A 21870-nucleotide genomic window follows, 5' to 3' on the forward strand; every position below is an offset into this window, starting at 1 on the left:
TTAACTTTGTTGTCAAATAAAACTTTACATACTAAATTTACATTAAATTTATGCTGACTTATATGTCAAATTAGAAACTTAAATTTTCAATAACTTTGTGTGGAGTCCAAGTATGCTCCATTTACATCTTGCTCCATTTAGTCCATTTAGAATCTTGGGTGAGAGACATGTGGCAAAAAAAGATTCAAGGATTGAGATTTAAATCTCTCTCGTATCCCCACCCACTTCCTATCTCACTACTAGAAAAAGCTGAAATACCGACGGAATTTAGAGACGGAATTAGATTTGTCTCTATCAGAGACGGAATTGGAGACGGTAAAAAGGAGCAGGAGACGAAAATTATAATTTATTTTTTTGTTACGGTTTTAGAGACGGAAATTTCCGTCTCAACGATTTTCCGTCTTTAAATCCGTCTTTGTGTCAGTCTCCAAATGGTTAACTAGTCATTAAAATAGTCAAACTTTTAGCAGAGACGGAAATCTCGGAATATTTCCGTCTCTGAATTCCGTCTCTGACGAATTTTTCATTTTTCCAACCAAATTATTTCGATAGCCGCCCACTTTTTTTGAAGGAGCCCGCCCAGCATAACTTTGGTATGCTTTTTTTATTTTTTATTTAATATTTAATAATATAATATAATAATAATATAAGATAATAATAATTCACAAAAAAAAAAACTTCACTTCCTACTTTTACTTTCACGTTCTTCTCTGTTCTTCCCTTTTCTCTTTGATTGTTCTCACCTCCATGTTTCTTCCTTCCAACAGCTCACCCTCCATCAATTCTTCTTATTCTTAATTTCAAACCCTGTTATCAACAACCCCAATTCATCCTTCTCCTCAATTACCAATAGTTCACTTCCATCAATTTCTCTTATTCCCAATTTCAAACCCTAATTCCAATTTTGGGTTACAAAGACAAACCAAATACTAATTGGAGATTCTTTGTAAAAAATATTAGGTAATTTAATGTTTATCAATTTCAATTTTTTTTTTCTTCATGTTTTTTGTTGCTAAATTTCTTATGTGAATTAGAAAATACTGGTATCTAAATTGGAGTTGTGAAACCCAATTGCTAAATTAGTGTTGTGAAAATAATTGAGGTTTTTTTTTTGGTTAAAAAAAAAATTGGGTTTACACGTGAGTAAAAAATTGGTGAGAAAGTTTCTAAAATCTTAATTTTTTTTTCATGTGTATTTTGATTATTTTTAAGGTTTATTAATTGGATTTATATTGTTGAGTTCATTAGATGATACCCTAAGATTCTTCAACATTTTCTTTAAAGTTGTTTGAACGAAAGTATACTGTATGTACAAAATCTCAGAATGATTGCATTCAATTGTTTCATTTTCTCAAATTATTATTGATGTCAACGTGTTTTCTTAAATTATTATCGGCGTCAACGTGTTAGTGTTGTATCGTGTCTGTGTTGTACAGGGTAATGGTGTTATGGGATCAAGGCTTCTCCCCGTTTCATGTGTTTTATGTCATTTTAGTTTCTTAGATACTCTGTTCAAAAAAAGAATTGTAATGTTTTTCCTATGTGAATTTCAGTTTATTCATAATTCCTTTACTTTGTGGTAATTTTACAACTTCATGTTTTCATAGATTCTGTAAAAATCAACGAAGGTCTGTAAAAATTGTATTAGATATTTCTGTTTGGTTATGTTCATAGATTCTAAATACATGTTGTTTTCTTCTATTTCAGAGATTTGATTTCCAATTACACAAAATCTATAGAGGAGCTTGTCAGATCTGAGCCATCGGAGCCTGTCGTTCTTTTCAGACAGGTAATGAACCTTAAATGAGATTTTATTTGTTATTAGATTGCAACTTCCATGTTTTACTGGATGTGGATTACCTGATTTTCACCTTAAAATTAAGATGAAACCAAATGCTAATCATCTTAGACAGAACCATTGTTTTATGAAAGCTGGAAATTATCTACTAAGTATTATGATCCTATTTACTACCTCTTTTTTTTTTTTTTTGACAGTTTTATGTTTTTGATTTTTGTTATTAATTAGCACTAAATATTTTGTTCTGTTCGTATTGAACTTTTGAATGTGAATGCTTTTCTATTTTATTTTATTGTATCCCCTAGCTATTATCAATATGAGAAATAAAAACACATAAATCTATTAACTATTATAACTAACATGCTACCAATTTTTCAATATAGAATGGAGATTCCTGAACATCGCAAGTGGATGGATAATAGGATGCGTCCTGATAATAGTAGAGTTACAGATGAGTTTTTGGCCGGGGTTTGTGAGTTTGTTGAGTTTGCTTGTGCACAAGATGATTTCAAAAAAGTAGGAAAGTTGAGATGCCCATGTAAAATATGCAAGTGTAGAAAGCCTTAGTCAGTTGACGATGTCATGAAACATCTTTGTATGAAGGGGTTTAAGGAGGATTACTATTACTGGAGTAGCCACGGTGAACAAAGGCCTTCGGTTATGCCAGTGGTTTCAAACAACTCCTATTATGGAAGCATTGGGATACGGGAAGACTTCAATAACTTTGAGCAAATGGTAATGGATGCAGCGGGACCATCTCTTGGTTATTATCTTGAGCAAGAAGAGTTTGCTTGTCCAGAACAAATAAGGGAGGATCCTGACCCACAAGCAGAAAGTTTTTTTAAGATGTTGAAAGCTGCACAAGCTCCCTTGTATAACGGTTGTGAAAGTTATTCAGAACTGTCAGCTGCAATACAAGCATTAAGTATAAAGTCTGACTTCAATAACTCACATAATTGCTTTAATAAATGGGTAGAGTTTATGGGGAAAGCATTGCCAAATGACAATCGAATGCCTAAAAACTACTATCGTGCAAAGAAATCGATGGAAAAGCTTGGATTGGGTTGCATAAAGATTCATTGCTGCCCAAATGGTTGTATGATTTACTACTATCCGGAAGATAAGAATCTCCGTAATTGTAAAAATGCGGCGAAAACCGTTACAAAAGTGTCACTAGAAATGGTAAGATTAGAGATGTTCCTTTAAAAAAGATGTGGTATTTCCCTATTATCCCAAGGCTTCAAAGACTATATTCCTCAATGCAAACTGCAAGCCAAATGAGGTGGCATCATGATGTTACAAGAGACGATCAGAGACGGAAAATGAAATTCTGTCTCTACAGTGTTTAGAGACGACGAAAACAACGACAGACCCTGTTCCGTCTCTGATTCCGTCTCTAAGACGTATAGAGACAGATTTTTTTCATTTTAGAGACGGATATTGCCCGTCTCTATTCCCAATTTTTTTAGTAGTGTCTCCCGTATCCACTTCCTCTTATCTCTTGCTTCTCTCACCGTCGTCCAACACCTCCATAGCTCCCGTCCGTCCATCGCTCCCCACCGATCTCACTACCGTCACATACCACCATTGAAGTTCATCTAGTTGGTTTTTTCAATTGATTTCATCTCGTTGATTTTTATTTTCTTTTATCAAACAATAAAAAAATAAAGAATAAAGGAATTTTTTTCTATAATTGGTTGTTTGCATCTTTAAGTTGAAGCATGTTGTAGCAGTTGAGTCAATTGTTCTAAGTTTCTTTTTTCAGTTGAAACAATATCGGTGATTGACTGATTCAAAACCATATTATTGAGTCTTGAGTGAACGGCGGCGCACTTGAGATGGATGGCGACGCAATCGGTGGATTCGACGGTGATGAATTTAGAGAGGTAGAGTTTGTGACAATGGAAGCTGAGAAGAGAGAACACCTATATGAAGTTTAATTGGTTTTTTTATTAAAAATAAATGTTTTATTTATTTTTAAATCTGAACCATTGAATCTATTTTTGCCACATGTTTTTCATCCGAATTCTAAATGGACTAAATGGAGCAAGATGTAAATGGAGAATACATGGACTCCTTTTTGTGACATGTACTTCAAATTAATTAATTTTCAATTCAATTTAAAACAATATTTTTTATTAAATTTTTATAAGTATGTCAGGTATGTATCTCTTAAGATTGAGAGCTCTCTAAAAGATATTTCCCGTAACTATATGTGATTAATTAATAAATTTTTTTTATTTGATTGTTGGGTTTAGTGAATTTGAAATTAGTGATCATAGACTATTCTTGCTGCACACTCTTCTTGGCCATTTGCGCATCCTACCTTCCCGTGATAAGAGTGCGTCTTCAAGTTTCCCCAGTTCTTTAATTTGTAGTTTAAAATTCATTAGACCCAACAATAAAAAAATATATTATTCATTAGTTCTTAATCAATGAGATATCATAAATCTCTCTTGAGGTTTTAATGTCACGAGCATAATCTCTCTTATCTACATATTTCTTCGAGATAAGTACATATTTGACCATCACATACCACATTCATAAGACTATGTTATTATTAGAAATTTAGAAAATTATAGATTAGGAGTTAGTTAGTTAGCTACTGATTAGTCATCCTATATAAATGCAACATGGTATCATAACACACATGGAATGATTACTAATTTCTTTGAACAGATGAACTCTGATTTTGTGTTGGTTGAAAGCACACTTTCAGAAAAAACAACAAATTAAGAAAAACTAACTAATGGAAAAGCTTCATAACACTTCAAGTAACATAAATATGTCAAAAGCCACCTTGTTTAGGCTCTGAATTGGTCTCACCAATTCCAACTTTTTTCATGAAACTTTGACTTTGGAATTTACGATTTTGGGTGGTTTTTATTGAGTTTTTGAGTGTTTTTAGTTTGTTGGTAGTGTTTAGAAGCTTTGGGTTGAAGAAGAATGAAGTTTTATGGTGGTTTGAAGATTTTGGGTTTTTTTGTGAAAATGGTGATTTCTCTAACTCTCAAATTCGGCCCCCTCTCTACTGAGTTTGTTGGGTACTTATAGAGGAAGTAACTTGGTCACCAAGAGTGAAAAATTAGGTTACGTGGGGAGTAAGAAAGGGTAGTTTGAAATTTTTGCAAAAATTAGTTTTTTGTGACTTTTTTAGATGATTTTTGGTCATTAGTGTTGAGGTGTGTTAAAATGTTGAGGTGAAGATGGTTCTAGATGCCCAAAATGTGGACAAGGAATCAAATAAGAGTGAAATGTGCATTTTGGGTGAATTTGTCAAAGTTAGTTTTTATTTTTTATTTTTGAAATAGTTTGAATTTTGAGATATAGAAAACATAATTGGTGTAAAGTTGTGATTTTTGTGGTTGGGAATGATAGAGAAATGAAATGAATCAAAGTTGGAGTTTTGGGTTTGATGAAATTGAGTTTTCTTGAGAATGAAATAACAAAATAAAAATGTAAAAAAACTATAAAAAAAAAAAAAATGAAGTCAACTTGTAAAACAAGTAACTAAAAGGGAAAAATACTCATGGAAATGCATTTGGTGTAAAACAAATGTTTGCTGACTTTTTTTTGTAAAAATTTTGAAAAACAAGAAGAAAATTTTTAGGTCAAGTTGTGTGAATAACAAACTTTCAATACTCACTCACTCTCCAATCCATAACAAACCCTAAACCACCATAACCAACTTCATCTTCTTTATAGAAACCCTAAAACTGTGATTGCTTGTGTATGAAGAAATCTAAGTTGCGCTAATAGACCCAACAATAAAAAAATCTATCATTAATTAATTCTTAATTACAAAACTATCGGAAATATCTCTTAAATGAAAGGGGCTCAAGTTTAGTTTAAGAGAAACAAGTCAAACAACCAATATGTTTGTAATTAAAGAACAAACAAACAACATTAACTAGTGATGATTTTCCACATTTATAAACATATTTTCAAATGACATTTTATCCGATGTGGGACTCATAACATCAACCCTCATTTTTCTATCGCAACTATCTTATACATCCTATTGAATCTTTCTTCTGAACTAAACTTTAAAAAACAAATATGTTTTCCTCCCACCTGCTTGCTTAGCCCACTAGAAACAAATATGTTTTCTTCCACATTCTTAAGACTACGTTATAATTTGATGTAATCATTTTGTGTGACCTTTTCATATTTTGTATATGTACCATTGGCCTTCATTTTCTATTCCCATTTTCCTATTTCATCTGATTCTCTCAATTTATGCTCAGTTTCCATCAATGTTGTTATGCTCAGTTTCGATCAATGTTCTTATTCATCGGTTCGTTTTCATCATGCTCCATTTCCCCAAATTTCTTCTCGATTCTGAAAATATTGTGAAAGATGCTCCATGCTTGATTTTGCTTTATATGTTTTTCAAAATCCAAGGGTTAAACTGTTCAAGAGCAATTACTATTGATGATTTTGGATATTTGGCTCGATTTCAGTCCCGATCACCTATAATATTCAACTCTATGAAGCAGTGGTTCTTGAAGTCTACAATCATAATCGTTCTTCTGTTTTTTGTCCATGATGTGTTACTCGTATTCATCATACGAATCTTGATTTGCATCTGGTTTTGTTTTCCATGACTAATTCTTGTATTGCGTTGGATCCCATTCTGATCGGAATCACTTTGATTTGTCACAAATTTTTCATTATCGTCTTCGATATACGTACTTTGAGTTTTGGGTCATCTTCTTATTTGAGTAACTATCATTTTGATCCTGAAAAATAAAGAAAAGACCTTGCTAGTATGATAATAATTCATGAGTATCCTCCACTTTCAATAGTTGATCATTTGGGGTTTAGAGCATATTCAGAAGGTCTGCAACATTTGTTCAAGGTTCCTAGTCGAAACACGGTTAAAAGTGATATTATCAAAATCTATGAAAATGAAAAGTTGAAGACCATGGGACTCCTAGACAAGATTGAGAGTAAAATTGCTTTGACATCATATATGTTGACAGCTAGCAACCAAAAGAAAGGGTATATGGTCATTACAGCTCACTACATTAGTGATGATTGGAGTATGCAAAGTCGCATATTAAGGTATGATATTTACATGAAATTTGTTAACATTATCTTTAATATAGAATTTGCATTGTCTTCATATCTAATAAATATCTTGCATGATAGGTTTGTGTATGTAGAGTGTCCACATACGGCCGAAGTTATTTCAGAAAAGTTGTTTATATGCATGATAGATTAGAATATTGATAGAAAGTTGTTTATATGCATGATAGTATATGGAGTAAATTGTTTATTCTTTTGCATTTAAATTTAAAAAAATTACATATATAAGTGCCACCATAATCAGACAAAAAAAAAATAATTATGTAACAGTCCCTACCAAAATTGCAAACATGGTAGGCACCTGACTAGGTCTGGTTTTTCAAACTATAAAAAAAAAACAAGAGAAAAACAAATCAGCCATTGAGTCATGACTGAATGGCGTAAGAAGTGTTTTCCTTTCTACTCACAAAAGTGAATTGAAAATTTCCAGTGTTAGTTTGATTATATTAAAAACAACACAAAAGTGTAATATTGATTTTATATCAATCAATATAGAAAAAAACTGAAGTACGATGAAAAACAATATGAGAAAAAAACTGAAAGTATCAGAAAAGTGTAAATACTATTTTATAAAATAATTGGATTGAATTTGGTAAAACATTTGGAAAAGAGAGAACAAAACAACGGGAAATAAGATGTTACCTAGAAGTAGAAGAGAAGGATTAACAGAAAGCAACGAAAGGCACGCAGCAGCAGCAGAGAATCAACTCAAGAGGCTAGGTTTAGGTTACTGTAATCAACAATTTTTAGGTTTAGGTTTAAGCTTAAATAGTCAGGTAAATTAATTAATTAATTAATTAATATACATAAATTATTTATTATTATTATTTTTATTTTTTTGAATATATAAATACATATATGCGGGTTGCGGGGCTGGGTAGTATAGTGCTCATACCCGTACCCTTTTATGTTTGTGGGTAATTACCCAGACCCATAAAAGCGGGGTTTTACCCTACCCATTGCAGGTTTTTTTTGCGGGTATCCATCGGGCCTGGGTTCAATTGTCATCCCTAGATAGAAGAGTGAAAGAAAGAAGAAGAAGGATGTGACTTTAAGAGGCTGCAAAACATTCTAAAAAGATACATAGTCAAGATGCCTGTCAAGGAAATGGTGGAACAAAGGGTTTAGCCACCGTCAAAGAACTTGGAAATATGAAGATGCACTCTTATCATGGGAAGGTAGGATGCACAAATGGCCAAGAAGAGCGCGCAACAGGAATAAATAGTCTATAATGTCTAATTTCATATTCACTAAACCCAACAAAAAAAAAATTATTCTTAAGACTATGAACAGCAAAGTATGTACATATTTGACATACCACATTCTTAAGACTTTGTTATTATTAGAGATGTTAAAAATATATAGGCTTGATGTAATCAAAGATATTATATTAAAACAAAAGTTTTTCTTGCAACATTACCAATAACTAACATTTGACATAAATTGTATCAAATTTCATAAGTGAGTTTGTTTGTGTGGTGTCGTCGTGTTGATAATCAATTGATATACCACACCTCACATTGGTGGAGAAAGAGAGACGAAAATAAGGGTTTATAGTTGAAGGAAAGATCCATGGGGCATTGAAAGTGGATATTTCTAGTGGACCGAGTGGGAGGGAAACATATTTTTTTTATTTAAGATTTAATTCAAAAGAAAAATTCAATAGGTTTCATAACATAGCTGTTGTAGAAACATGAGGGTTGATGTTATGAGTCTCACATCGAATAAAATTTCATTTAAAAGTATGTTTATAAAAGGGGAAAAATCATCACCTATTAATAATGTGTATTTGCTCTTAATCACGATTTTATCGGATACCTCTCTTAAGAGATAAGATAAGAGATTTCTTCGATAATCATGTGATTAGAATAAATTAATAATATTTTTGTATTGATGGGTCTAGTGAATTCGAAACTAGACATGATTTGTTCTTCCTATTGTAATCAGATTTAATTAACAATGCGTTTTGTGACCACTTGACCATTTTATTTTTGGTGTTTAATTTTGAACAAATTGTGATATACCATTTTAGATATAACATTGTTACAAACTCATAAAAAGATGTTTCCCTTTATCAATGGTATAAAAGTTTGTTAATAAGAAGAAAGACAACGAACGAAAATTCATCATTCATGACTCAAAACTTGGTTGAAAATGATATTAAATCATTTCTTATTTTTTCTTTAGTGAACGAGATTAAATGAGAAAATTTGATTCTACAATATATGATTGATACATTTGATTTTATTTTGTAATTCGTTTCAAGGTATCCAAATTATCCTGAAAGGGATTAGCCACAATACTAGTTTACTTTCGCTTGACATAAATTAGTTGGGGCTGATCGAACCTAAAGCTTAGTGTGTCGTACGCTTTTGAATTTATGTGCAATCACCATCATCTACTTCTTTTTGTTCAAGTTTTGCAGAAGATTCCCCGCAACGCAGTTCAAACATTGGCAAATGATTGATTAAGAGTTAATTAAAAATATTGCTTGTAAATAGTTTTTAGTGAAGTGGTCTAGGTGTTGAAACAACAAATCACTTGTTCTTCAACGTATAATTGCTTGCGGCTATTTACTGCGCAAACATATGATGAAATATCTCATTTTCAAAGATTGGAGACCTACCTGAACTTCAGAAGGAGATTATCAATGTGTCTGACAACAGTTTGGTCTGCTAGGGTTTTGGCTTATATGATTTTTTTTTTTGAACAATGGTGTATATAAAAAATTAGAAATGAAATCATTCCTTCAAATAACTAATCTATACATAATTTAGTTGAGAAAAAGGGTTTATGGGTGAGGGTGCTCAAACAAAAACGTGTGGAAGATTTTGGAGAATTGGTGCAAAGATCTCAGATAGTTGGTATTGAAAGTGGATATGGATGTTGTCCCAGAAATTCATTTTATAGTAGTCTGAGTAAGTAAGCAAGTAGTAGGTTGATGGGAAACATAATTTTTAAAGATCGTTGTGTGGAGGATTTAGCTTTGAATATGTTAGTACAATAAAGCTATCGGCTAAAATAAGAAAGGAGAGTTGTCGATAGAAGTCTCACATTGAATACAATAAGCTATGAAAAATATATTTATAAATGAGAGTAATTCTTATGTAACAAGCAACATTATTTATACATATTTAATCATAATGCCGCACCGTCTATCTTCATAATGAAGTGGAAGATGACGGCAAGCAATATTGATTAAAAATTAATCAACAGTGTTGTTTTTTATTTTCTTTATCTGGAAATTCCATGCCTAATAGAATTCTTTGTATAAGTGGCTGTGGTGAAGTTGAAACAACAAATCACTTGTTCTTAATTTTAAATTTTATAAACAAAAATGTCTCGTATACAAACAAAATAAAAACCTCATATTAAATTATGCTTTAAACCTCACCAATTTTAAAGAACGGCCCTATTTGAGATTCTCATCAAGCATGAGTTTATTATGCAAAAGTGACGCAGCACGGAAGCAAGAGTTCGCAAGCGCTAAACCTAAAAGATAAACTGACAGGTTGCAAGCGACAAACCTATCAAAATAAGGGTTTTCGGAATCCACCAAAATTGAGAGAAAATCTCGAATAATTTTATTGAATAAAAAAGTGTCTCTTAGGCTGCATAATGTTCTGTTTAAATAGCAAAATAAATAACAAATTTGTGAGCCGAAATAAAACAAAACGAAATAATAATAGAAAGTTCTAGAATATTACTAAGATGTGGCTAAAATAAAATACTATAAAATTACTAAAAAAAACACCCTCCTACATCAGTCTCTTCCATCTCTGAAGAACTCGACCCCGAGTTCTCATCTTGATAAAGGACCTCATCTGCATGGTATTCATGAATGTCTGCGACATTCAAAGTGTTGGAAATGTTCATAGAATCTGGAAGTGCTACTACATATGCATTATCATTGATCTTGCGAGTCAATTTGAATTGACCATACTTGGCGGGTTGTAGCTTACTGTAGGTACCAACAGAAAATTTCTCTTTTCGCAAAAACACCATCACATCATCACCCCACATATTAAAAACCTTGACTCTTGGCCGTTATCTGCGGCATCTTTATTTTTCAACCTAGTAGCTTCTAACTTGGCCTTGAGAGAATCTTTCACAGTCATAATTGTTGCGTGGGTCCTTCCTCTAGTGGGGCCATACATTTATTTTAGAAAAAAGAAAAAAAAATGTGTGTGTTGTGTTTGGGCTCATTAGCCACGTGATGTGTTTGTGTGTGAATGGGTAATAAAAACCCATGTCACGTGTTATTATAAAAGGGAATTTATTTCCCTAGCATCAAAAAACATTAAGTGCGTGAAAAACAAATAAGGGTTAACAAGCGTTAAACCTAAAAGATAAAGAGAAATGATATTTGATCATTCATTTTGTGACAACTTTTGTAACAACTTTCTCTCTCATACTCACATTACTTTTTATTTTATCTCTCTATTGCTTTGATTTTCGTGCAAATACCAACTTTTTCTTTGTAAATTATGGTTGTCCCAAAAGTTATTAATCAAACGGTTGTTCAAATAACACTCCTCAAAGATAAATTGATAGGTTGTAAGCGACAAACCTATCAAAATAAGAGTTTTCAGAATCCATTAGAATTGAGAGAAAATCTCGAATAATTTTATTGAATTAAAAAGTGCCCCTTAGGCCGCATAATGTTCTGTTTAAACTTTATGCCTTATTTGTTTAAACTTAGTTGTTTCCCTCTGTTAACCCAATCATCAACAATTGACGGTAGGGACCAAATTCGCTAACGGCCAAAAACGTGGAGGACCAAAAATTTAATAAAATTTAAGTTGGGACTAATGTTGAAAATGCGCCTATTTATAGGAACCTTAAACATAATTAACCCTTTCTTTTTTAACAGAAACTTAACAGATGGACCAATACCAATATTTTTACAAAGTGCATGGATCAATGCCAAACAAAAAAAAAGTGCAGGGACCAATGCCAAAATCTGATAAAGTACAGGGACCAATGATACATTTAAACCAAAAATTAATAACGATTGAAGGTCTCGTTAGTTGTATATGGTAAAAAAAAAAAAAAAAACTATTTTTGGCACACGTAACTTTAACTTTTGTACATAAACTGTGAAAAAATGCAGGCCATTGCTATATATAGCGAAGAAATATCCAACGATTTTGTCCCGAACTGAGAAAAGCTGTTAAAAAGCACCCCACTAATCATACATGAGGGTGGTGTTATTAGTAAAATAATTACTTATTGTACATAACAATTTATCTCGTGAATCGTAACGCTTTTGGGATGCAATTTTTCGCGAGGAACAGCATTTTCCGTGAAAATAATTGAAAACACAATTTAGAGCGACAAAAAATCGAAATAATATTTTTTAAGGTCCAAGAAATATTTTAGAAAGCCTAAAACTAAAGTTGATAGTATATTTAGAAGTATTAAAAACATATTTAACTTATAAATAAATTAAAGTATTGACCTGGCTCATCTAAATGCCATTAAATGCGTAAATATGCTTGCTCCATCTTTCTTACGTTCCAAAATCTGCATCTAACTCAAATCACAAAGTAATTAGAAAATGAAGAATCACTCCTTAGAGTTCTTTCTTCTTCTAACTCTCTTCCTTCATGCAAATACAGGAGACTCCAATGTAAGTATTTTAATTACCCTCTTCACTTTATTTAATTACACTAATCTCATTTAATTTCCATTTGATCTTGTAACTCTAATGATCGGCATATGCATGAAGTAATAACCATTATCATTTGTTTGGATTAAACAATACTCACATTATTACATCCAAAAAACCTCACTCCATTTTGATAGGAGCCAGATCCAATACGACCTTATTGAAACGTATGATTTGTACTTTACATTATCGTAAGTTTTTAATTTTATATTCGTTTTTGTTGTTAATGATGATGAATATGAATGCAAATAGGAGTGCGTATACACAATATATGTAAAGACTGGATCAATCATCAAAGGTGGAACAGATTCGAAAATCAGCATTAGATTCGACGATGCAAAGAACCAATCAGTGTGGATCCCAAACCTAAAATCATGGGGTGCAATGGGAGAAGGTCATAACTACTTCGAGCGTGGAAATGTGGATGCCTTCACCGGACGTGGACCATGCATCAACTCACGTGTTTGCCGCCTCAACCTCGCCTCAGACGGATCTGGGTACCACCATGGGTGGTACTGCGACTACGTGGAGGTCACCTCCACTGGTCCCCACAAACCTTGTTCCCAAACCATCTTCTATGTTGATCAGTGGCTTGCCAAAGATGTTGCACCCTATAACCTCAGTGTTATCATTGATCGTTGTCGTCTCACTGCTCCCCATTCTTCATCCTCTGCATGATATTAGATTATATAATCTAATATACCATTTTTCTTAGTTTTTAGACTTATTCTTTTTTGGATTTCATTATTCTTCAATTTGGTTAATATTTGAATTGTGTTTTGTAATGGAGAATCGAATATTAAATTAAACTTAGAGATAATCTCTTAAGCTTTTTTTCCTGAGTTAATGTCACTAGGATTACTACCCACATTGCCAAACATTCTCCACATCATTTTGCAAAGAAAAATTAACTAACAGAGACCAACACTCAGCTAACACTTCCTCCAAAGTGAAAAAACCCCTTGTCTAACTCTAATTGTCTGTTTGGATAAGCTAATTAATTTTTTTTGAATAATTTAGAATTTTAGGCAATTCAAATGATTTAATTAAATTGTTTTTATTTCTAAATATTTTTATATGGGTGAAGTAATAAAATTTCATTGTCATCAATTTTGGGAATCTTTTATAATTTTTAATTTTTAATTTGAAAATTTTGAGGGATCAATTTATAATTTTTGAAAAAATGAAGGGTCAATTTGTAGTTTTAAAAAATATTCAGAGTCAAATTGCATTTTTTTGAAAATTTAAGAAAATTGTAGGAATGAAGAAATTTAAAATTCCTATCTTTTAGGTGTCATTTGAAATTCTCTAAATTTAATTTGAACAAAATACTTCATAAATTTTCATCATTTTGCTAAATTTAACTTGAACAAAATACTTTATAAATTTCCATCTTTTAGGTGAATTAAATGTGAAATATTTTGTTAAAGTATTAGTTTTGTTAAGCTTGAAAATATTAACTTTAGATAGTTGGATACATGTGTTTTTCAATACATAATCGACAAATTAGTCTTGTCGATTGAGAAATCCGTTTTATGGTAGTAGTAGCGCCCGCAAGCAAAAAAAATTATAATTTTGAAGTTAAATATGTCAACGAACATTGCATAATTTATGCAGGGGTCGGGGTTCGAATCTCGGACACCCCACTTTTCCACATTAAATTGTGTGAGCACTAGGCATTAGGCTACTAGACCAAAAAAATATATGTCAACGATATTGCAAACGTTTTAGTGGTGGAATTGTCTTACGACGATGATGTTGAAGATGATCGAGGGGAACAACTCCCGAATGAGAAAGCGCGGAGATTTTCCAATTGCTAAATGAAAGTAATACACCATTGTTTGAAGGGTTTTCGCACAATAAGTTATCTATGTGTGTGAGGCTTATAGCTCATAACTCCAATTATAATGTTCCTAATAATGGTGTGGATGATGTTACGAAGATGTTGTTGGACGCGATTCTGTTTAAATATATAATCTACCAGCAAGTTGTTATAATGCTTATAGGTTGGTCATGAAGTTGGGATTAGCGGTTAAAAAGATTGATTCTTACAAAAATGGATGCATGCTGTTTTATGAAAATGAATTTGGAAAATGATGGAGCATTGGAGGAATGTTGTTTTAATTAGTGCATGTGGCTGTAAAATTTAATGTTTAATAAATTAATAATTTTGTGTTTTTTGTAAATTAGATGAGGAAGCTTGGTAGAGGACCATTCATTAATGAGCTTCATAAGACTACATCTCTGGCCAAATGGTGATGATCGCCCAAAAAGATGCCAGATAATTGTAGCATATTGGCCCTACTTATTTTTCACTTCTCTTCTACTTCTAAGAAGAAGTGGGGTCAAACACAATTTTAACAAAGCTCTTAATAAAATAAGTGTCTTTTTTACAAAGAAGGAAATTCAATAAAAGTCAGTTTGAAAATAAGTTGTGAAAGGGAACTTTAGGACAACTTTTCGGAGGTGAAATTCACTTATGCAGGTTCGATTCCTGCCCAAGCCAACATATTCCTATTTTTTTATTAATTTTTGGTAAAATCCGCCAATCCATTTTTTCCCTTTTCATGAAACCGCGAAAACTGCATAAAACCTAGTCATATATATCTCTTCCATTTCAGTGCTTTCTGCCACACCTATGCTTGCTGCCGCCGTTGACCATTGGTGCAGGTACATTTTTATATTTTATTCTTTTCATTTAAATAGATCTTGTTTAATTTTTGTCCTTTTGTTGCTTACCTTTCCTTATGCCTTTTATATGATATATTACTATACATAATTTTTATACTTTGGTTGCTTTCTCCTGTCATCAACGGATTCAAATTATGTCATTTTGTTCTTTAATGGTAATCTTGTTAAAAAGCCCATATTAAATTCAGTATATGTTTTGTCTATTAGTACTAGCCTGCTTTTTGTTTATTATATTGTTTGATTATCTATGATCTCATATGGATCTTTATCTCGGTAAGTCTATTCAGTTTCTTACCTATTAGTTTTGTTAGATCTCTTTTTCTTCCATTTAGAATAAACGAATTGCAGCTATGGATACTAATGTCATTTTTTTGAAATTGTTTATAGATGTCTTCTAATCAGATTGATGAGCATTCAAGAAAAGTTAAAAAAAGAAAATGCATGTTTTATAAAATATGTTATGGGGCAGCGATGATTGCATATGAATATCATATGAAGTACTTGCTAAAGCAAGGTAATCGATTTCTTTATTCTCATGGATGGACTTGGGTTCGACAAACTCTTAACACCCCATGTGAAAGTTATAATATGTTTAGAATGGAAACTCATGCTGTATTGAAACTTGAAAAGTTATTAGTGAGTAAGGGTTACACCCATCAAATGAAATGACATCCTTGGAGGCACTTGTTATGTTTCTTTGGAGTTGTGCGCATAGCGAGACTAATAGAAATATTCAAAATAAATTTGGAAAATCAGGAGAGACCGTAAGTAGGAGGTTTAGTGAAGTTTTAGAAAGTTTATGTTTACTAGCAAAAGAAATTGTGAGGCCTCCTGATTTTAACTTCACAGAAATTCCGTCCAAAATCAAAGGATGATAAAAGGTATTGGCCTTATTTTGAAGGATGCATCAGTGATGGAACACATATTCCTTCCATTGTTCCCACTAAAGATCAAATTCGTTATATTGGCAGAAAAGGATATCCAACGTAAAATGTCATGTTAGTCTGTAACTTAGACATGTTAATCACTTTTGATGTTGTTGGTTGGCCTGGTACTGCGCATGACACACGTATTCTTACGTCAGTCCTTGAAGAAATGAAAAATGTGTTCCCTCATCCTCCTGAAGGTACGATTAATCTTTTTTTTTTTTATAAATAAAATTTGTAATTTATATAGTTCTCGCAATAATTTTTATGTAAACTAACAATGATATTTTTTTTATAAATATTTTTAGGAAAGTATTACTTGGTTGATGTAGGATATCCAAACATGAAAGGATATCTATCACCATACAAAGGTGAAAGATATCACATTCCTGATTTTAGAGATGGAAGTCAAGCACAAGGCATTCGTGAAGTATTCAATCATGCACATTCGTCACTTAGAAATGTCATTGAAAGAACAATTGGTGTTTGGAAGAAAAGGTGGCATATTTTATGTGATATGAGACCATTTCCACTAATCAAACAAGAAAAGATCATAGTTGCAACAACAGCACTTCATAACTTTATTCGAATATGTGGTGTTCAAGATGAGGAATTCAACAAATGGGACCAAATCACTGGATATATGTCCGAACGAGAAGAAGAAAGAAACATTAATGAAGATTCGAGTTCAAATAATTTAAGAGTACAAGATGGGAGCTACATGGATAGAGCTAGAAATCGAATAGCCACTAAGTTGTTGGAAAACAAAAATCGTTCAAGTTTATGATGTGTTATGTTTCTAATATTGGATTATTTTCAAACGCTTTCAATTTAATTTATGATAATGTTTTATATAATAATTTATAAATTTTAATTTGGTCTAAAAAAAATCAGGCCTTTACAAAATTTAATTTTTTTTAAAAAAAATGTCTTTTATTTTATTTATAATAATTTGTAATAAAATCTCAAAGCTCTTTTAAAAATATTTTGCCAAACAAATTTGAACTTAAAAGTACTAATTAAGTTGAAAAAAACAACAAATACCAAACAACTTTAACTTCAACTTCAAAATTTTAATTTTCAACTTTATTCTAAAAGTGACTTTTAGACCTAACAAAAGTAGGGCCAAACGAACCCTAAGTATATTTAAATTATTTTCAATTGAATTTTTTATGTTTTGGTGAACAATTGTTATTTGTGATTATATATGTAGGAGGAGTATGACAAACAACTTGCATAAGTTCAATTGACGAGGCTTTGTCCCTCCGAACCTATAATTTCTCTTTTAAGAAAAGTCATGTCTTTATATATAATCATTTATTTCTTTAAAACATATCTCTTATTGTATTAGTCATATCTTGAAAGATGAAAAGTAGAAGATTTTCGCATAAATAAGTAAGGGTATAAAGCTTACATACAAAAAGACACATTAAACACATTTTCATCTATGGAGTGAAATTAGTTTGTGGATATCACTTCAAAATTTACGTATGTGTCTAATTTATATTAATTTATATTAGTTATTGGTTTAATAATTGAAATGTTAGTAGAAAATTACACATGAATGAAAGATAGGCAGAAAAAGAAAAAAGAAAAAAAAAAAAAAAGACATTGTCGCTAACCCTTTTTGTGTAGCAAAACCTATCTTATTAAAAACTATATTCACAAATTTATTAGACACAACGTTGATAATAATCCATTATATTATTATATTTTTTGAACAAGTCGAAATCAATATGTTACTTTACTAGTAAATGAAGGGTAAAATTGATCAATAAAAATTCAACCCGTAAAAAGGTGTGCTCTCTTTATATATTGGTATGGAGATTACAATTTTGTTTGTTTCTTCCTTTTTTTAAGAGAACCGTTGCAATTTTATTACGCTTTTTATAGATCAACATTTTAATTTAATAGTAAATAGAGAATAAAATTGACCAATAAAAATTTTTAAAAAAAAGTGCATAACCCCTTATATATTGGCATGTATACTCTTTTTAAATTAAATAAGACTAATTGTGAGGGTGAAAGACCTATAGCATCTTTTGGAGCTTATTAGTGTTGCATGCAACCACCATGAGAATAAATAAGGCACACAATACAAGGAAGTGGGCATCGATCAATAGCTTTGATATAATGAACTCTGAAGAATTGTGGACATAGTGCACAACAACTAATGAAAAATTAATTACATTACTTGGTCTTCGTTCCTAACTATAAGTTCTCTTTTTAAAAAAAAAAAAAAAAATCATGTCTCTAAATATAATCATTTATTTCTTTAAAACATATCCCTTATTGTATCATATCTTGAAAGATAAAAAATTGAAGATTTTCGCTTAAATAAGTAAGGGTATAAAAATTACATACAAAATGAACACATTAAATTCATTTTCACCATTTAATAGACAAGTCTAGAACCCAAAATAAAAAAATTGAATACATTTTTACCACCATTTAATTTTATATATATATATATATATATATATATATATATATATATATATATGTTTCAACATAAGACCATTTACAATGGCTTGTTGAATGCCATATTCAACATGTTGAGACCATTGGAGGAGGCTATTGAATATGAGGGAAGAGGAGAGAGGTGTTGAAAAGGTTCAACATGTTGAAAGTTTGGCCCGCAGTGACACGTGGCTTGTTACGATTGGCTGTTTGGATTTTTATTTTCTTAATAATTTGGATTCAATTATTTCATAGCAAATAAAAAAAAAAAAAATTTACCAAAATTCGTGATTTTTTTCTCTACAAATAGAAATTTGGATCATTTGATTTGGACACAGAAAAAAATCAAATTTTTCACTCTCTTAATCTTATTATTAGCATTTCTTTTGAAGTTTTAGTCTTTGTTTAGTAAAATGGATCCCAATAATAATCAATTCAACACCCAAAATTCTTTTGATTACTCATTTAGCTACCAAAATCCCTACAATTATCAACAGCCAAATCAATTTCCCAACCAACATCTTCAAAACCCAAATCAATTTTAAGTTATACTTAAATAATTACTTGTGTGTTGTATGCTTAGTTTGTTGTCTTCCATTTTAAGTTATTTGTGTGTCGCGTGTTTAGTTTGTTGTCTTGCATTTTAAGTTATTTGTGTGTCGCATTTTAAGTTAAGAAAATAAAAATAAATTATTTTACAAAATTTTGTTTTTCCAAAAAAAAAAACTAAAAAATAAATAGTTGATTGTATTATTTTAATTTAATTATAATCGATAATTTTAGTTAATTATAAAAACAAAAATATAAAATTAAATAAGAATAAGAAATAAAAGGTGGTGGGGTAGGGTGTTGAATGAAAAAACTATTGGAGAGATAAAAATTGAATGGGTGTTGAATTATGAGAGAGAAAATGATGTGGAGTGTTGGGAATTGAAAAAATGGGTGTTGAAGGGTATTGAAAATTTTTTCCCATTGTACATGGTCTTAATAAAATCTCGAAACTAGAGCCTTAATAGGCTATGGATACCGGTATTAAAAAGGACAACACTAATGTTCAACTACCACTTCTCATTTCACTTCTCTCTATAAATTTGTAAATTTGTTGCATGAAAAAATTTCTTCCACATAGAAGAAACTAATAAATATGGAGTACTTAAGTTCTTTGTTGACTTTCATATAATTTTAATAGTAAGCGGAAGTTAAAATTAACCAACAAAAGTTCAGCCCTAAAGAAATATGTATTCTCTTTAAATATTGGTATAGATATGCAATAATTCATTATAATTTGTGTTTTGTTTCTTCTTTTCTTTTTAAGAGTACTGTTACATTTTTATTACGCATTTTTTGATTAATATGTTATTATATTTTTTGCACAAGCGAAAATAATAAATATGTTAGTTTAGTAGTAAACTAAGGGTAAAATTGATCAATAAAAATTCAACCCGCAAAAAGGTGTATTCTCTTCATATATTGGTATAGAGATTATATTTTTGTTTGTTTCTTCCTTTTTTTTTTTTAAGAGAATTGTTACAATTTTATTATGCTTTTCATAAATCAGTTATTTTAATTTAATAGTAAATAGAGGATAAAATTGACCAATAAAAATTCAAAAAATAGTGTATAATCCCTTATATATTGGTATGTATACTATATATTAAAAAAGACAAATTATGAGGGTGGGGGACCAATAGCGAGTTTAATGCAACCACCAACTGAATAAATAAGGCACGCAATACAAGTAAGTGGGCATCAATCAAAGATATTGTTGTAATGAACTTTTAAAAATTGTGGACTTTGTACACAATAATTAATGAAAAATTAATTACATTACTTGACATTCGTTCCTAACTACTCCCTCCATTCTTAGTTATACTCCCTCCGTCCCACAATATATGACGTTTTGGAAAAAAAAAATTGTCCCAAATTATAAGTCATTTTGCAATATCGATGTAAAATTATTCATATTCTTCCTAATTTGCCCTTGTCTATTCTCTTTTTCCAAAACTTTTTATTCAAGGTTCTCATAATCCATAATTAACTTTTTATTCACGGTTCCCATGTATTTATTGTTATTCACGGTTCCCATACTAATCCACATTAAATTAAATTAGAGACTGAACTTAACTATTGACTCTCTCCACAAATTGTTAAAACAGAAAACTAGAAATTAATTGACCAAGTTTGTAGTTTGAGAAAATAAGACAAAGTTTACTCCTAACTACAATCATAAGATAGAGGCGTGAAGAAGCAATAAACAGGTGTTTAGTTACTTACCAATATACTCTTGGATATCTTCACTCAAACATGTATCAAATGGTTGCACATTCAAGTCAAATGAAAATTGCAGTGGAGAATTTGGAATGATATTAAGATCAATATTTTGTGCTACATTGATGTTTAAATCGGGGAGATGATGCATTTCATTTGAATTTTGTTGTTGGACATCTCCATTATCAATTTCTTGATTAAAAATTTCAGCATTAAAATCTATATTAAAAAGAGAAGATTCATGATTTGAAGTCATATTGGTATGTTTTGTTTTGTTCAATAATCTTAATTTATAGAAAAAAAAAGAACAGCCACATACTAATTTGTTGGAGGGAAACTTGAAATATTTTCATGAACAAATTGGAGGTTTTTTTTAAATCAAATGGATTTTTTCAAGTTTTTACATGGGAGAAAGAGAGAAAGAGGTATCATTGCCTTGGTACTGCAATTGAAGAGAGAGAAGGAACCGTGTGAATTCAATTCCTTAGAGTTGGAGGAATTTGGACGGTGGCAATCAAGTTGGGGTAATTGTGTTGCCAAGGGTAAAAGAGGAAAAAACATATTTAATTTTAACAAAGTTCACAAAAGTTAAATATTTCTTAATATGCGTAAAAGTGTCAAAGCGACATACAATTTGGGACGGAGGGGGTATTTATTTTTATCCCTAAATGCAAACCCCTTTTCAAATTACTAGATACATTTATTATTATTTTTCCTAAACATACCCTTAATTAATACTAGTAACTTGTCTTAAAATATGAAAAGTTAATTTTTATGCACATAGAAACAAATGACAATTTGGTAATATTAACACACAACACAGACACATTAATTACACTAACAACTTTTCTTAAAAATGTGAAAAAAGTAAAGGGAGTTTAAATACAGGGACGGAGGGAGTATAATTTCTCTTTTAGAAAAGTCATTTCTCTATATAAAATCATTTATTTCTTTAAAACATATCC

At 30.9% G+C, this 21870-nt stretch overlaps 3 protein-coding genes across 3 annotated transcripts; all 3 read left to right on the forward strand.

Annotated features, from left to right (window-relative positions):
* The first annotated feature begins 695 nt into the window (after positions 1 to 695).
* Positions 696 to 3429, forward strand: LOC112421222 (uncharacterized). The gene is made up of 3 exons (XM_039832952.1): positions 696 to 960; positions 1708 to 1789; positions 2182 to 3429. Exon 3 carries the CDS (start codon positions 2381 to 2383, stop codon positions 3002 to 3004), a length of 624 nt encoding a protein of 207 aa, XP_039688886.1. The 5' UTR covers positions 696 to 960; positions 1708 to 1789; positions 2182 to 2380; the 3' UTR covers positions 3005 to 3429.
* A 9020-nt stretch (positions 3430 to 12449) lies between these two features.
* LOC25491874 (PLAT domain-containing protein 3) lies at positions 12450 to 13238 on the forward strand. Its single transcript, XM_013599919.1, has 2 exons — positions 12450 to 12521; positions 12813 to 13238. The coding sequence occupies exons 1-2, from the start codon at positions 12450 to 12452 to the stop codon at positions 13236 to 13238; spliced, it is 498 nt and encodes a 165-aa protein (XP_013455373.1).
* Positions 13239 to 16169: 2931 nt separating this feature from the next.
* LOC112420780 (uncharacterized) lies at positions 16170 to 16974 on the forward strand. The gene is made up of 2 exons (XM_024780464.2): positions 16170 to 16377; positions 16486 to 16974. The coding sequence occupies exons 1-2, from the start codon at positions 16248 to 16250 to the stop codon at positions 16962 to 16964; spliced, it is 609 nt and encodes a 202-aa protein (XP_024636232.2). The 5' UTR covers positions 16170 to 16247; the 3' UTR covers positions 16965 to 16974.
* The last annotated feature ends 4896 nt before the right edge of the window (positions 16975 to 21870 follow it).

The sequence above is a fragment of the Medicago truncatula genome, chromosome 4, assembly GCF_003473485.1.
Source record: "Medicago truncatula cultivar Jemalong A17 chromosome 4, MtrunA17r5.0-ANR, whole genome shotgun sequence".
Lineage (NCBI taxonomy): Eukaryota > Viridiplantae > Streptophyta > Magnoliopsida > Fabales > Fabaceae > Medicago > Medicago truncatula.

Bases quoted from the DNA above. Each gene is read 5' to 3' on its own strand.
- LOC112420780 (XM_024780464.2), top strand. From the start codon at position 16,248: ATGTTAGTCTGTAACTTAGACATGTTAATCACTTTTGATGTTGTTGGT. The intron at 16,378-16,485 runs GTACGATTAATC...AAATATTTTTAG, and splicing joins GTTCCCTCATCCTCCTGAAG to GAAAGTATTACTTGGTTGAT.
- LOC25491874 (XM_013599919.1), top strand. From the start codon at position 12,450: ATGAAGAATCACTCCTTAGAGTTCTTTCTTCTTCTAACTCTCTTCCTT. The intron at 12,522-12,812 runs GTAAGTATTTTA...GAATGCAAATAG, and splicing joins CAAATACAGGAGACTCCAAT to GAGTGCGTATACACAATATA.
- LOC112421222 (XM_039832952.1), top strand. From the start codon at position 2,381: ATGAAACATCTTTGTATGAAGGGGTTTAAGGAGGATTACTATTACTGG.